The sequence below is a fragment of the Abrus precatorius genome, unplaced genomic scaffold, assembly GCF_003935025.1.
Source record: "Abrus precatorius isolate BTA unplaced genomic scaffold, Abrus_2018 Scaffold5, whole genome shotgun sequence".
Classification (NCBI taxonomy): domain Eukaryota; kingdom Viridiplantae; phylum Streptophyta; class Magnoliopsida; order Fabales; family Fabaceae; genus Abrus; species Abrus precatorius.
This window is the reverse complement of record NW_020874395.1, coordinates 22,406,627-22,420,339: the sequence shown is the minus strand read 5'-3', so window position 1 is coordinate 22,420,339 and position 13,713 is coordinate 22,406,627. Positions and strand designations below refer to the sequence as shown.

The window sequence follows — 13,713 nt, the reverse complement described above, 5'->3', positions numbered from 1 at the left end:
TTGTCCTCAAGCAACTATAGTCAAAATTAGCACCCCAAACTTAGTTTCTTGCAATCATTCTTGACGCAACTCAAAAGAAATATCTCTCTTAAGGGAAGGAAACTATGTTGGCAGGCTAAGTTTAGCAAAAGAAGGGAGTGTAGAACAAAGGAAATTTGGTGGGGGGTGTTCTGGGGTGGATATGTGCAAAGAAGGCCTCAATCATCTAGATGAAAAATTATACAATGCATATTCAATTAAGAAACAGGGCAAGTTCTAGAAGATGAATGCAAAAGTACATGTAATGTGCACACAAAAAAGAATTTTAAGGCCCAATTCTCTACCATGGTAAAAGAGATAATTTCTTAGCAACATGTGAATACAGTTCACCTTACAGGAAACTATGTTCAGTGTGGTAAGAACGATAATTGTTGACAAAATAGAGAATGATTGAGTTGAATAGGAAGTGCGATTAGAATATAAAATCAGAATTAGAAAACTAAATTTCATCAAAAATAAAAAGTAAAGAAACAAAGAGGTTGTTTTGGTATTTTATCTATGAACTATGCAGGAAAAACAGACTAAAAAATGCGAAACAGAGGCAAAGAGATCACCCCCCTTTCAGAGTCACACTCAGAGATCAATTTCATGCTCCTCTTGATGTTACTGAGGGCATTCTCTGCACAAAGACGCACAAAGGATTCAGCACAGAGTATAAGAATAGAATTTAAACTGCAAATAGTATATATATGGAAGCGTCAAAGAGTGTTCAAGGGGTGATGCATGAAAACAAAGGGGAAAATAGTACTAAAGATGATAATTACAATGAAAGGAGTATTTACTAAATACAGGGAAATGAACTAGAAATTGTAGAAATATAAATGACAGAAAGAAAAGCAAAGCTATATAAGATCTTCATTTGAGCTGGAGGATGAAAGATTGTTATCATTCTCATCATCATCCTCTTCCTCCTCTGAAGAATTGGAGCTGTTATCCTTCTCAGTTGCAGGTGCATGGGTGGTGGTGAATGGAGGTAAATCCTGGTTAACTGTGTGAAAGAGTGAGCACTATATATATATAGGGGGGCCAGAGTGGTTACTCTCAAAAGTTAACAGTGAACACGCGCACAAGGTTTTGGTGCAAATGAGCTGGGCGTGTTCACTCTGCTTTTTAAGAGTAAACACTCCAGAGGCATCTAAGTTCAAAAAGAGGAATGAGTCTGTGCGTGTTTACTACCAACTTTACAAGAGTAAACACTCCAGAGGCTTATAAGATCAAGGTGTGTAAAAAGCTCTGCGCGTGTTTACTGTCAACTTTTGAATAGTAAACACTCCAGAGGCTTCAGGGTGAAAGTGGGTAAAAAGCTCTGCGCGTGTTTACTGTCAACTTTTCAATAGTAAACACTCCAGAAGCTTCACCCTGGGCGCTGTGCTAAAAGGCTTGGGAGTGTTCACTATGATTTTTAAGAGTAAACACGCGCAACACCTTGGGCTTACATGCAATGAAAGTAATCACTATTAAATGTGAGAGTGTTCACTACAGAGAGTGAAAATACAAGTTAGAATTGAAAGTGATTACTTTTGTTCAGGAAAGTGCTCACTTTCATGATGATCTTTTGTTTTCTTACCAAGGGGATTGCCTTAAGCCTGAAAAATATTTACCATCCTGCTGCATTCAAACTTGCTTGACTTTGTGCAGCATTTAGCCCCCACAATTATGATCTCACTCTGCCAAAATGGAGATTATGCAGAAAAAAACCATGTTAGTTAATGCAACAAGGTAGCAAGACAAGGAAGTATCAAAATAGAGAGGCTCAAATGTAAGACCAGTATTTACTGCAGAAAAATAACTAAAAATTCCTAAGATCTTTTGTGAGTTGCCTCTCACACAGCGCTTCTTTAACGTCACTAGCTTGACGCATGAAGTGGATTACTCAGACCATAGGTTGTAGGAGAGGTTAGTGCATGGTGAGTGTAGTTCAATCTCCTCAACTTCTTCCAAGGTAACTGAATTTTGTAAGAATGGCTTCAACCGATGTCCATTCACCATAAAGCTTTTGCTAGTGGAGTCACTTATGATTTCCACTGCACCATGGGAAAATACCTTCGTAACAGTGAAGGGTCCAAGCCATCTTGATTTGAGCTTTCCAGGCATGAGTTTAAGACGAGAATTAAACAAAAGAACCTTTTGACCAACGTAGAACTCTTTGCTTGAGATCTTCTTGTCATGATATTGTTTGGTCTTTTCCTTGTAAATTTTGGAGTTCTCATAGGCCTCCAGACGTAGCTCCTCCAACTCTTGCAGCTGTAATTTCCTCTGCTCTCCAGCTGAGTCATAATGGATATTGCAAGTCTTTACTGCCCAGTAAGCTTTGTGTTCTACTTCAACTGGTAGATGGCAGGCTTTTCCATAGACCACCCTGTCTGGTGACATTCCTAAGGGTGTCTTAAATGCTGTTCTATGTGCCCACAAGGCATCATCAAGCCTGCGGCTCCAATCTTTTCTATGGGGCTGCACTACTCTCTCAAGTATTTTCTTGATTTCCCTATTGGAGAGCTCAGCCTGCCCATTTGTCTGTGGGTGATAGGCAGTGGAAACTTTGTGCACAACTCCATATTTCTTCAATAAGACTTCCATAGTCCTATTACAGAAATGACTTCCTTGATCACTAATGATGGCTCTAGGGATTCCAAACCTACAAAACAAGTTGCTACGGACAAAATCTGCAACAACTTTAGCATCATTAGTCCTGGTGGCTTTAGCTTCCACCCATTTTGAGACATAATCAACAGCAAGAAGTATATACAGAAAACCAAAAGAGGAAGGGAATGGTCCCATAAAATCGATACCCCAGACATCAAAGATGTCACAGTACAGGATGGGTTGCTGAGGCATCTCCTGTCTCCAGGTAATTACTCCGCTTGCTCTCTGGCATCTTTCACAGGTGGAATATGCTTGCCATGAATCCTTGAAAATGGATGGCCAATATAGTCCTGCATCCAATACTTTTCTTGCAGTCCTCTGGGGTCCTTGATGACCTCCTACAGCTGAGGCATGACAGAACTGCAGTATTGATGAGATCTCTTCATCAGGCACACATCTTCTAATAACTTGGTCACTGCAGAATTTCCATAAATAAGGGTCATCCCAAACATAGTGTTTGGCATCACTCCTTATCTTATCCTTTTTGGCTTTTGGTGCATCTATTGGAAAAACTCCTGCAACAAGAAAGTTAACAATATCAGCGTACCAAGGTGTCTGTGAAGCATACAACTCTAAGAGTTGTTCATCAGGAAAATCATCTAAAATTGGAATAGGGTTAGGAACTCCCTTTATTCTGCTCAGGTGGTCAGCTACCAGATTTTGGGTTCCACTTCTATCCTTGATCTCCAGATCAAACTCTTGAAGTAGAAGCATCCATCTTATAAGCCTAGGCTAGAATCTGTCTTTCTCAGTAAATACTTCAAAGCAGAATGATCAGTAAAAACCACAACTTTTGACCCTAACAGATATGATCTAAACTTATCCAGTGCAAAAACAATGGCCAACAATTCTTTTTCAGTTGTGGTATAATTACATTGTGCTTGATCCAAAGTTCTAGAAGCATAATAAATGATGTGAGGAAACTTACCAACCCTCTGAGTCAATGCAGCCCCCACTGCAAAATTGGATGCATCACACATTAATTCAAATGGTGAGGTCCAATCTGGAGGTTGGATGATGGGTGTGGTAGTCAGGGCTTCCTTAAGCATATTAAATGCTTCCTTGCACTTTTCATCAAAATTGAACTCAGCCTCCTTTTGCAAAAGCTTAGACAAGGGAATGGCAATTTTGGAGAAGTTCTTAATGAATCTCCTGTAGAACCCTGCATGACCAAGAAAAGCACGAACCTCTCGAACACAAGAGGGGTAAGGTAGTTGTACATTAACATCAAGTTTTGCGGGATCTACTTCAATTCCCTTTTCAGAAATGATATGGCCTAAGACTACACCTTGTTCTACCATGAAATGACATTTTTCAAAATTTAGCACAAGGTTAGTATCAATACATCTTTTCAAAACTTTTTCCAAATTAACCAAACATGCAGAAAAAGATGGGCCATATACAGTAAAGTCATCCATAAAGACTTCTATGCAATGCTCCACTAAATCAGAAAAAATACTGAGCATGCATCTTTGAAATGTGCCTGGAGCATTGCACAAGCCAAACGGCATTCTCCTATAGGCAAAAGTGCCAAAAGGACATGTAAAAGTGGTTTTTTCCTGGTTTTCAGGTGCTATACAAATTTGAAAATAACCGGAAAAACCATCAAGGAAACAATAGTGAGACTTACCAGCCAACCTTTCCAACATCTGGTCAATGAAAGGCAACGGGAAGTGATCCTTTCGGGTTGCTTGGTTAAGTCTCCGGTAGTCTATACAGACTCTCCAACTGTTCTAGACTCTGGTTGGTATTAACTCATCTTTTTCATTCTTCACCACAGTGAGTCCAGATTTCTTGGGAACTACTTGGACCGAGCTGACCCAAGTGCTATCAGATATAGGATAGATAATCCCAGCTTGCAGCAACTTGGTGACTTCTTTCTTTACCACATCTAAAATGATGGGATTTACCCTCCTTTGAGGCTGTCTCACTGGTTTAGCACCCTCCTCCAATAATATTCTGTGCATACAAAGAGAGGGGCTGATTCCAGGAATATCGGCAAGCGTCCAGCCTATAGCCTTCTTGTGCCTCCTTATCACTTCTAGGAGCTACTCCTCTTGATTGATATTCAGCTTAGTGGAGATTATCACTGGGAGCTTCTCATTTTCCTCTAAATAGACATATTTCAAATGCTCTGGCAATGGTTTAAGCTCTAGTGTAGGAGATTGCTCCACAGAGGGGAGTGACTTGGCACTTTCAGTAGAAGAAATTTCTGCAACATTCAAGTCAAAGGGGTTAGATTCAATTATACTTGCTGAACTCAAAATATCACATTCTTCCCCTATTGATTTTTCAATTTCCTCAATAACAGAAGTTGCAGAATTCACATTCAAAAAGTCAGAAATACAATTGTCACATACAGAAGAATTATTACAGTATTCACAAATGGAATTGTCTATAAATTCAGAAAAATTAAGAGCAAAATCTTCTTCTAAAAATTCAGAACATTGATCATCTATCAAATCATCCAGCAAATCAATTTGGAAAACAGAGTGTTCTTCCAATGGATGCTTCATGGCGTCCAAAATGTTGAAGCGCACAATGCTGTCTCCAAACTCCATAGTGAGCGTCCCAGCGTGCACATCAATTTTCGTTCTTGCAGTCTTCAAGAACGGTCTTCCCAAAATGATTGGTGCCGCACCTTTCACTGATTCTCCCTCTTGCATGTCCAAAATGTAAAAGTCAGCTGGGAAGATGAGATCATTCACTCTGACTAATACATCTTCAACAATCCCAGCTGGGTTTGTTATGCTTCTGTTGGCTAACTGAATAACCACACCTGTTGGCTGCAGAGGGCCAAGAGATAGTGAAGTAAAAATAGACAATGGCATGACATTTATAGATGCTCCTAAATCTAGCATGGCATTCTCAATCATATTATTACCAATAATGCATGGGATAGTGAATGTTCCTGGGTCCTTACATTTCTCAGGCATTGTGGACCTTTGTTTTTCAAAGAGTGCAGAAACATTCCTACCCATATTTACCTTCTCATTACCCTTAAGACGCCTCCTATGGGTGCATAAGTCTTTCAAGAACTTGGCGTACTTGGGTATTTGCTTGATTGCATCTAGTAGAGGTATGTTCACCTCTACCTTTCGGAAGGTCTCAAGGATCTCTTTCTCAGCCTCTTCAATCTTCTTGCTTGGCTGGATAACTTTCTGAGGAAATGGTAGAGGAATTGGCCTATCAACATTTTCTGCCGCCTTTGGTTGGGCAGATGTAGGTTCTGGTTGTTCTTGAACCTTTTCCTCTCCATTTAGATCAACTGTAGATGGAGCACATTTTAGGTCTCCTTTCTCTTTGGACACTGTGGGCTCTTGCATCACTTTTCCAGACCTCAGAGTGATTGCACTCACATTTTTAGGATTTGCTACAGTTTGTGCAGGGAGGTTTCCTGAACCTTGAGATTGCATCTGGTTCAGAGATGAGGCTAGTTGTCCCATTTGGTTCTCCAAAGTCTTAATACTAGCCTCGGTTCTTTGCTGGAAAGTGATGTTGTTCATGGTCAATTGCTTCATGAGCTCCTCCAGTGATGGTTCATTTTTCTGGGGTGCATTTGGTTGTGAGGAAGATGGTTGGTGATGTTGTTGGGCTTGTTGTGGTTGATGCTGAGATGGATGGAATCTATTTGGGCCAGCATGATGTGCTTGATATTGAGTTCCGTGCTGCTGGTTCTGGTGTTGAGAATTGTTCCCCCATCTCAAATTTGGATGGTTCCTCCAGCCTGGGTTATATCTATTGGAAGATAGATCCCAATTGGGCTGCTGCTGCGAATTTGGAAAAGGAAATTTATTAGTGTAAATATTTGCAGCATAGGCCTGAGGATTACCTTCTAAAGTATCAGACTCTTGTAGTGTAGGACAGCTATCAGTGTAATGGTCTGTAGCTGAGCAAATACCACACAACATGGCTGGAATGGGTGGTGGAGCAGATGAGGATGCAGCAGCACTCTTTTGCATAGAAGCCAATTGCTTCACCATGGATGCCAATTCATCAAGCTTGTGTTCTATTTTACTAGACTCAGCAACTTGAACTTCACTCACATTTCTGGTAACACAAGAATTTTGCCTTGTTGCAAATTGTTGTGAGTTGGCAGCCATATTCTCTATCAAATTCTGGGCTGCAATTGGAGTTTTGTCAACCAACGCCCCTCCACTTGCGGCGTCTATCATGCTTCGGTCCATAGGGTGCAGTCCTTCATAGAAGTACTGTATGAGCAATTGATCATTAATTTGGTGATGAGGGCAGCTAGCACACAACCTCTTGAATCTTTCCCAATATTCATAGAGGGTCTCTCTTTCAAGTTGCCTTATCCCACATATTTCCTTTCTTATGGACGCAGCTCTTGATGCTGGAAAAAATTTCTCCAGGAAAAGTCTCTTCAAGTTGTCCCAACTAGCAATAGATCCTGGAGGGAGATAGTAGAGCCAATCCTTGGCTGCATCCATCAGAGAGAATGGAAAAGCCTTTAACTTGACATGCTCCTCAGGCACACCTTGTGGCCTCATAGTTGAACAAACAATATGGAACTCCTTGAGGTGCTTGTGCGGATCTTCACCTACAAGGCCATGAAATCTTGGCAACAAGTGTATTAGTCCAGTTTTTAGAACAAAAGGAGCATCAATATCAGGATACTGTATGCATAAAGTTTGATATGTTACATCTGGTGCAGCTAGTTCCTTTAATGTTCTTTCATTGTCAGCCATGTTTTCAATTCCAAATTCTAATGAATGGGGTGATGAATAGATAGATGAAGGAGATGAAAACTCTTCAAAATGTTCAGAACTATCCCTATGTGTTCTAATGCTACTATGAAATGTCCTATCAATCTCTGGGTCAAGTGGATACAAGTCCCCAGGATTCGATCTGGTCATGCACTAGAAACTAATTATAAGGAATGAAAGAAGTAAGCTAGATGAAACAGCAAAAAATGCAGAAAAAAATCAGATGACACTTATGCAGAAAACTAATGTCTATGTGCAGTAAAATGAAGCAAAGAGGTTAAGCAACAAAAACAGAAAAGGAATTGCAATTAATTGTAAGAAAACACAACACAAGCTAGCAAATGCTGCAGAATTATGCAGCAAAAACAGAGTAATAATGCAGAAAAACAGGAAACAGAACACTAAAATAGAGCAACTAACAAGTTCAATGCAAAATTAACACTAAAGTTCCCCGGCAACGGCGCCAATTTGATGGAACGATTTTTCACTACTCGTTATGCACAAAGATTGTCGTTAATCCTCATCAAATATGCAAGATATAAATGCAATACTAGGGTGTTGTCCTAGGTTATCTCCAAGGAACTTTTGGTTGGGAACATACATCGAACAAGTGTAAACATATATTTTAAAGCAAGTAAATTGGGGGGAGGTTTGTCAATTTCTAGATTTTAATCAAGAACAGAATGTAAACTAATGAAATTCAATCAATTAAAAAGAGTAATCCCTAGTCAATCAATGAGTTCTATCCCTATTCTTTCAAATGATTCAATACTCCTCTATTTTTTCCTTGAATTAAGTTAATTTAACAAGCGAAAATTAACTTTAGTATCCCAATTAAAATTAAGCATCTTAATGGGCTCCAATTCTCTATCCCTAAGATTAAGCAATCTCAAAGATTAATCAAAATTAAGCAATTTTAGATTAGAATTTCGTTGGGTAATTTAGGGTTCATTAAGCAATGTTCCCCTCATGCAAATTTCATTTCATTCAGAGATTGGGGTTAATAAATCCAAGGAAAGAAAGAGTGATATTGCCATTAAACTCAAGAATTCAAGAACCATATGAGTTGACTAGGAATTACAAGAGAATTTAGCCCTCCATATGGATGGGCTTCGCAAATGAAAGAAGATAATGTAGAAACATAAGCAACATTAATGTAAAATCAAGGAGAATCAAAGGGAAATTGGAAATTAAAACCTATAATGGATCCCTGGCTGTCACCCAAGAATCCTAAGCTCTGCAAAATGCTCCAAAAGTGGTAAAAGAATCTAAGGAAAATTGCCTCCCGTACCCTAATTTCTAAAAGTCTATATATACTAAGTCTGACATGGCCCCATAGTGATCACTCTGTAAAACAAGAGAGTAAACACGCGCAACAACTTTAGCTTTTTCCCTTTCTGGAGTGATTACTCTCATTTGTGAGAGTAAACACGCGCATGGCACTTCCTTCTGGGCGTCTCTGGAGTGATTACTCCCATTTCTGAGAGTGTTTACGCGCAGGACACTTGAAAGTGATTACTCTGGTATCTGAAAGTGGTTACTCTGGCCTATCCCTTGAAACCAGCTCCCTGGAGTGATTACTCTGGTATCTGATAGTAGTTACTCTCAGTTCATATTTTTTCCAAAGAGCCAAAAATTCATGAAATTTGTCTAGAATTTCCTGCACAGTTATTCAAATGATCAAAATTGCAAAATATATTCACAAAAATTAATGGAAATAAGACAAAAATTAAGAAAGCTATTGTTTTCTACCTAAATAAGATTTTAATGTTATTTACAGCCTCTAAATCTATTTTTTTCTATTAAAACTTTATAAAAATCAAATAAAATATCTATAAAGTGTGGATTCATCAATACCTTAATTAACAATTGCTGGTTAAAGTTTTTCATGGTAGGGCCGTATCCCATTTGAAAATAAAGTTTTTCATACCTTAATTAACAATTGCTGGTTAAATGTGTTATTTTATACTTGACAAAATTTTGGCAGCATTTCGCATTAGTCTCTTAGTACACAACTTGAAATGAGATGATTTACCTCAATCAAGCATGCACCAGGAGATAATGACAAATGCATTAAACCAAACTTTTGTTAAGTATTAAATATAACATTATCTACCAACATTTGCTAACCACTGAATAAATAACTTTGTTCACAAACTGTCCAGCTTGGACAATTTAAGATTGAAAATAATGATTTATTCAATCATTATTTTGAACCTTAAACGGGAAACTAAGGTTTCACACAATTTCAGATTTCAAAGTATAATTTCTAACAGCATAACATCAATAATAACATGCATTCAGAACATTCCATAAGCCATAACATTAAAAAAAGAAATAATCTTATTTCTTCACTCAAACCAAGCATGGCATTTCACTTCCTATATTCCAAGTTTGGTATACAATTTGAGGCCAAGTTTCATGAACTTATTTGAGGTCTCAGAACACATGATTTGGGTGATTTATTTCAAGAAAACTTAAGATATAAGAAAAGAATCACTTTGTCAATACATGACATGAAGTATCTATCTTTGACACTACTTTGCTCAAAATGCCAACAAGCAACAAATAACACAGAAACCATAATCAGAATCCTAAAGTGAAATCCATAAACAAAGCCATCACAGCATTTCTGGGCTGCTACTATGGTTAAGGCAGCCCGTATTAAATAATAATAATAATAATAATCTCACTAACCTCAAAATAATGTTATGGTACTTGTTGGGTCGTAGTTCACCTGAAGCCAAGAATGGAGGAGGGCACATTTTTGTAACTATTAACCTAAAAAAAAATTATGTGCCAGTCAACAGAGAACCAAATTGCTAAACGAAAGTACATACATTACTTTCAGGTTGCTTCCCTTCAATTCATGCATTTTGCCTCACCTTACCATATGCTTGCCCATATTCTCAATCTCCTTTGCCTAGATACAATGAACCACCTATCAAGAGGACTTTGTTGGTCATAAATGGATTAAGTTAGGTTCAATTTTTTATCAAGGAAGGACAAAAACTCAAGTGGGTATTTTAAGAGAAGGGAATTCTTTTGAGTGAGTGAGTACAACAACTTAGAGTGGAATGCATTAAATGATGTAGCAAATGAAATTCAAGCATTCTTTCACCATATTTTTCATTATTTTGCCTTATGTGGAAATTCTTTTTCTATCAAAATGACTTGCTATATCTTTCTTTTTCTTTTTCTTTCACTCATCATCATTTTTTTATGGACTTTGACAATCATTCTCTTCTTCAAATTCAAGCAAAAATTTTTTTGACATGTAAAATGCTCACCACCCCAAGCTTAAGAGCTTGCTTGTCCTCAAGCAACCACAATCATAATTAGCAGCCCCAAACTTAGTTTATTGCATTCACTTTTGATATAACTCAAAAGAAATACCTCTATTAAGGTAAGAAAAATATTTTTGCAGACTAAGTTTGGCAAAAGAAGGAATATGGAACAAGGAAAATTAAGTGCAAAGATGTTGAAGGGTGGGTGAGTGTGTGCAAAGAAGGCCTCAATCATCCAAATGAAAAATTGCACAATGCATATTTAATTAAGAAACTGGGCAAGTTCTAAAGGATAGATGTAACAATACATGTAAATTGCACACAGAAAAGAATTTTGAGGCTCAACTCTCTACCATGGTAAAAGGTGATAATTACTTAACAACATGTGATCATAGTTCACCTTACAAGAAAATATGCGCAGCATGGTAGGAACGATAATATTCAAAAACAGAGAATGATCATGAGTTGAATGAGAAGTGTAATCAGAATATAATTATTGTAACGCCTTATATTTCTTTCCTCAATATATGATAAATTTTCATAAAAATTTATATGGTAAAGTAAATTGTCCTTCAAAAACTTTCTAATAAGAAAAAGAGACGATGAAATGGTATAAGGTTCATATAAGTACTTTAGAAAAACAAAGATTCTAAAATTTTCATCAGCAACAAAAAGAAAGAGTAGTTCTACAACTGTTTCAAAAGAATGCTATAGAACTGAAAATATTCATTACATAACTCAAAATAACTAAGTCCTATAGCAGTTCTTATCCATCCATGCACTGTGAGCCTGGTACTATTCATCCTGGTTTCCTGAAAAATGTTGTGTAAGGGTGAGTCTCTACCCTACCACTCATACATTACACATATTTATCACAAAACACATCTTATCACAGTTAAAGAAAACATCATGGCATTACATATCATAGTGACATATAAAGCATGTTCTCATTTCAACACCTATTATATTCCATATATTCACAATTTCTTTTACTTTTATCCGTGCTTACCGCGCCCTGTGGCCACAGTTATCCGATACCTCTATCCCGAGGTCTTACACATCCATGTAAATAGTCGTCGAATGGCCCAATGCAATATAGATACAACGCATGCAATAGACGGCCCCTTAGCAAAGGTAATGGTCAGGAGTCAAGTCAGGAAACGAGTGTGCGGCCATGTGGTGCATTCAAACACAATATTCCGTGCATAATCCCGAATGTCACTCACCACCCTACATTTCCCCAAGATATACCATATCGTCTCCATCTTCCACTCCCCCAGTGTATCTCTGTAACTATTTACATCATATCCTTTTCCATCTTATACTCTTTCGAGTATATTCACATGTTCACTTATGCCATTTATCATGTGCACACATATTTTTCATTATATTTCCACATACTTTTCATCATATACATTAAACCATGGCATATTCGCAATACACATCATTTTTACATGAAACACAATATATTCAAACATGAAACATCCATCTCGTTGTATATTTCATACCACAAAATCATAAAATCATATCAACCATCCTCAATATACCTTATAATGCCCTATTTGAACATAATATCATATTTTCACCATGTATTCATCATAAGATTACATAAACAGCCAATTATTCTCACTTTTCACCGATTATTTCTCATAAAACAAGGATTATTCCACATATAATCACATACATGACAAGATCCATGAGAATACAAGTAATAAACATAATAAAATGATAAAGTAGAGCTCCCTTACCTCAAAACAAAGCTTTTACAAAGATTTAACCGAAGATTTAAACTCTAGAACGGAGTTTTTCCTTAGAACATCATGAACATCTATAAGAAGAAGAAGAAGAAGAGAAACGAACGGTAAATCTAACTTCAAACTTAGAGAAACTTACTTGAAATCCTTTAGATCGGACGTAGAATCACAGATCTGAAGAAAAATCTAAGTTTAGAAGGTTTAATATGAGAGAAAATGGTGAGATATAGCCTTAGAACCTTGGAGAACCTTGGATAGGAGTGATGAAATGAAAATTTCATGTGAAATCCCCTTTTTATAGTAAATTTTCAAAATTTACTATTTGTTGCCAGAATTACTGTTCACCGCCAGAAACACTGTTCACCGCCTTATTATTCACGTTGGAAACACTATTTGCGATCACTATTCATGCCAGAAACACTGTGCACACGTACTGTACACAGATTGTACGCGTACTGTATGCGGATGTGACGTCAGCCATGACGTCATGCTAATGTCATTGATGATGTCATCGTCACTGTACATAGGCAGTTTCACTGTTCATACGCAGTTTTACTGTTCCTGTTTTTTTTTTGTTTTTTTTATATATAAATTCTATCCAAATCTATTCCAATTATACTTTAACAAACCTCATTTTATTTAAATCAAAGTATAGGATGTTACAATTCTCCCCTCCTTTAAGGAATTTTGTCCCCGAAATTCACTAAGTTACAAAAAGATCAGGATATAATTCTCTCATCTTATTCTCAGTTTCCCACGTCGCATCTCCCTCATCACTAGTATTCCATACTACTTTAACTAATGAAATATCCTTACCCCTTAATTTCTTAACACGACGATCAAAAATTTTCACCGATTGTACATCATATGACAAATTCTCTCTCACTTGAACAGGATCAAGTTCTATAACATGATTAGGGTCAAGAATATACTTCCTAAGCTGAGATACATGAAATACAGGATGCAAGTTTGAGAGATTTGGAGGCAAAGCAATTTCATAAGCTACAGGACCAACTTTACTTAGCACTTCAAATGGCCCAATAAACTTAGGAGATAACTTGTTGGATTTTAAAGCTCTTCCAACTCTAGTTATAGGTGAAACTTTCAGAAACACATAATCATTTACCTGAAACTCCAAAGTTTTTCTCCTTTTATCATAGTAACTCCTTTGCCTATCTTGTGCTATTTTCATCTTTTCTCTGATCAATTTGATTTGCTCATGTTGCTTCTGAACCATATCTGGCGCATATAGGATCGCCTCTC

At 37.3% G+C, this 13,713-nt stretch overlaps 1 protein-coding gene across 1 annotated transcript; it reads right to left on the bottom strand.

Moving 5' to 3' along the window:
* Window positions 1-881: 881 nt before the first annotated feature.
* LOC113866919 lies at window positions 882-7,286 on the bottom strand (the record flags this gene model as incomplete). The annotated part of the gene is made up of 6 exons (XM_027501717.1): window positions 882-1,046; window positions 1,641-1,706; window positions 2,836-3,097; window positions 3,230-3,366; window positions 5,139-6,232; window positions 6,380-7,286. Coding segments are annotated over 6 exons (2,631 nt in total), but the record flags the coding sequence as incomplete, so codon positions are not given.
* Between the last annotated feature and the right edge of the window lie 6,427 nt (window positions 7,287-13,713).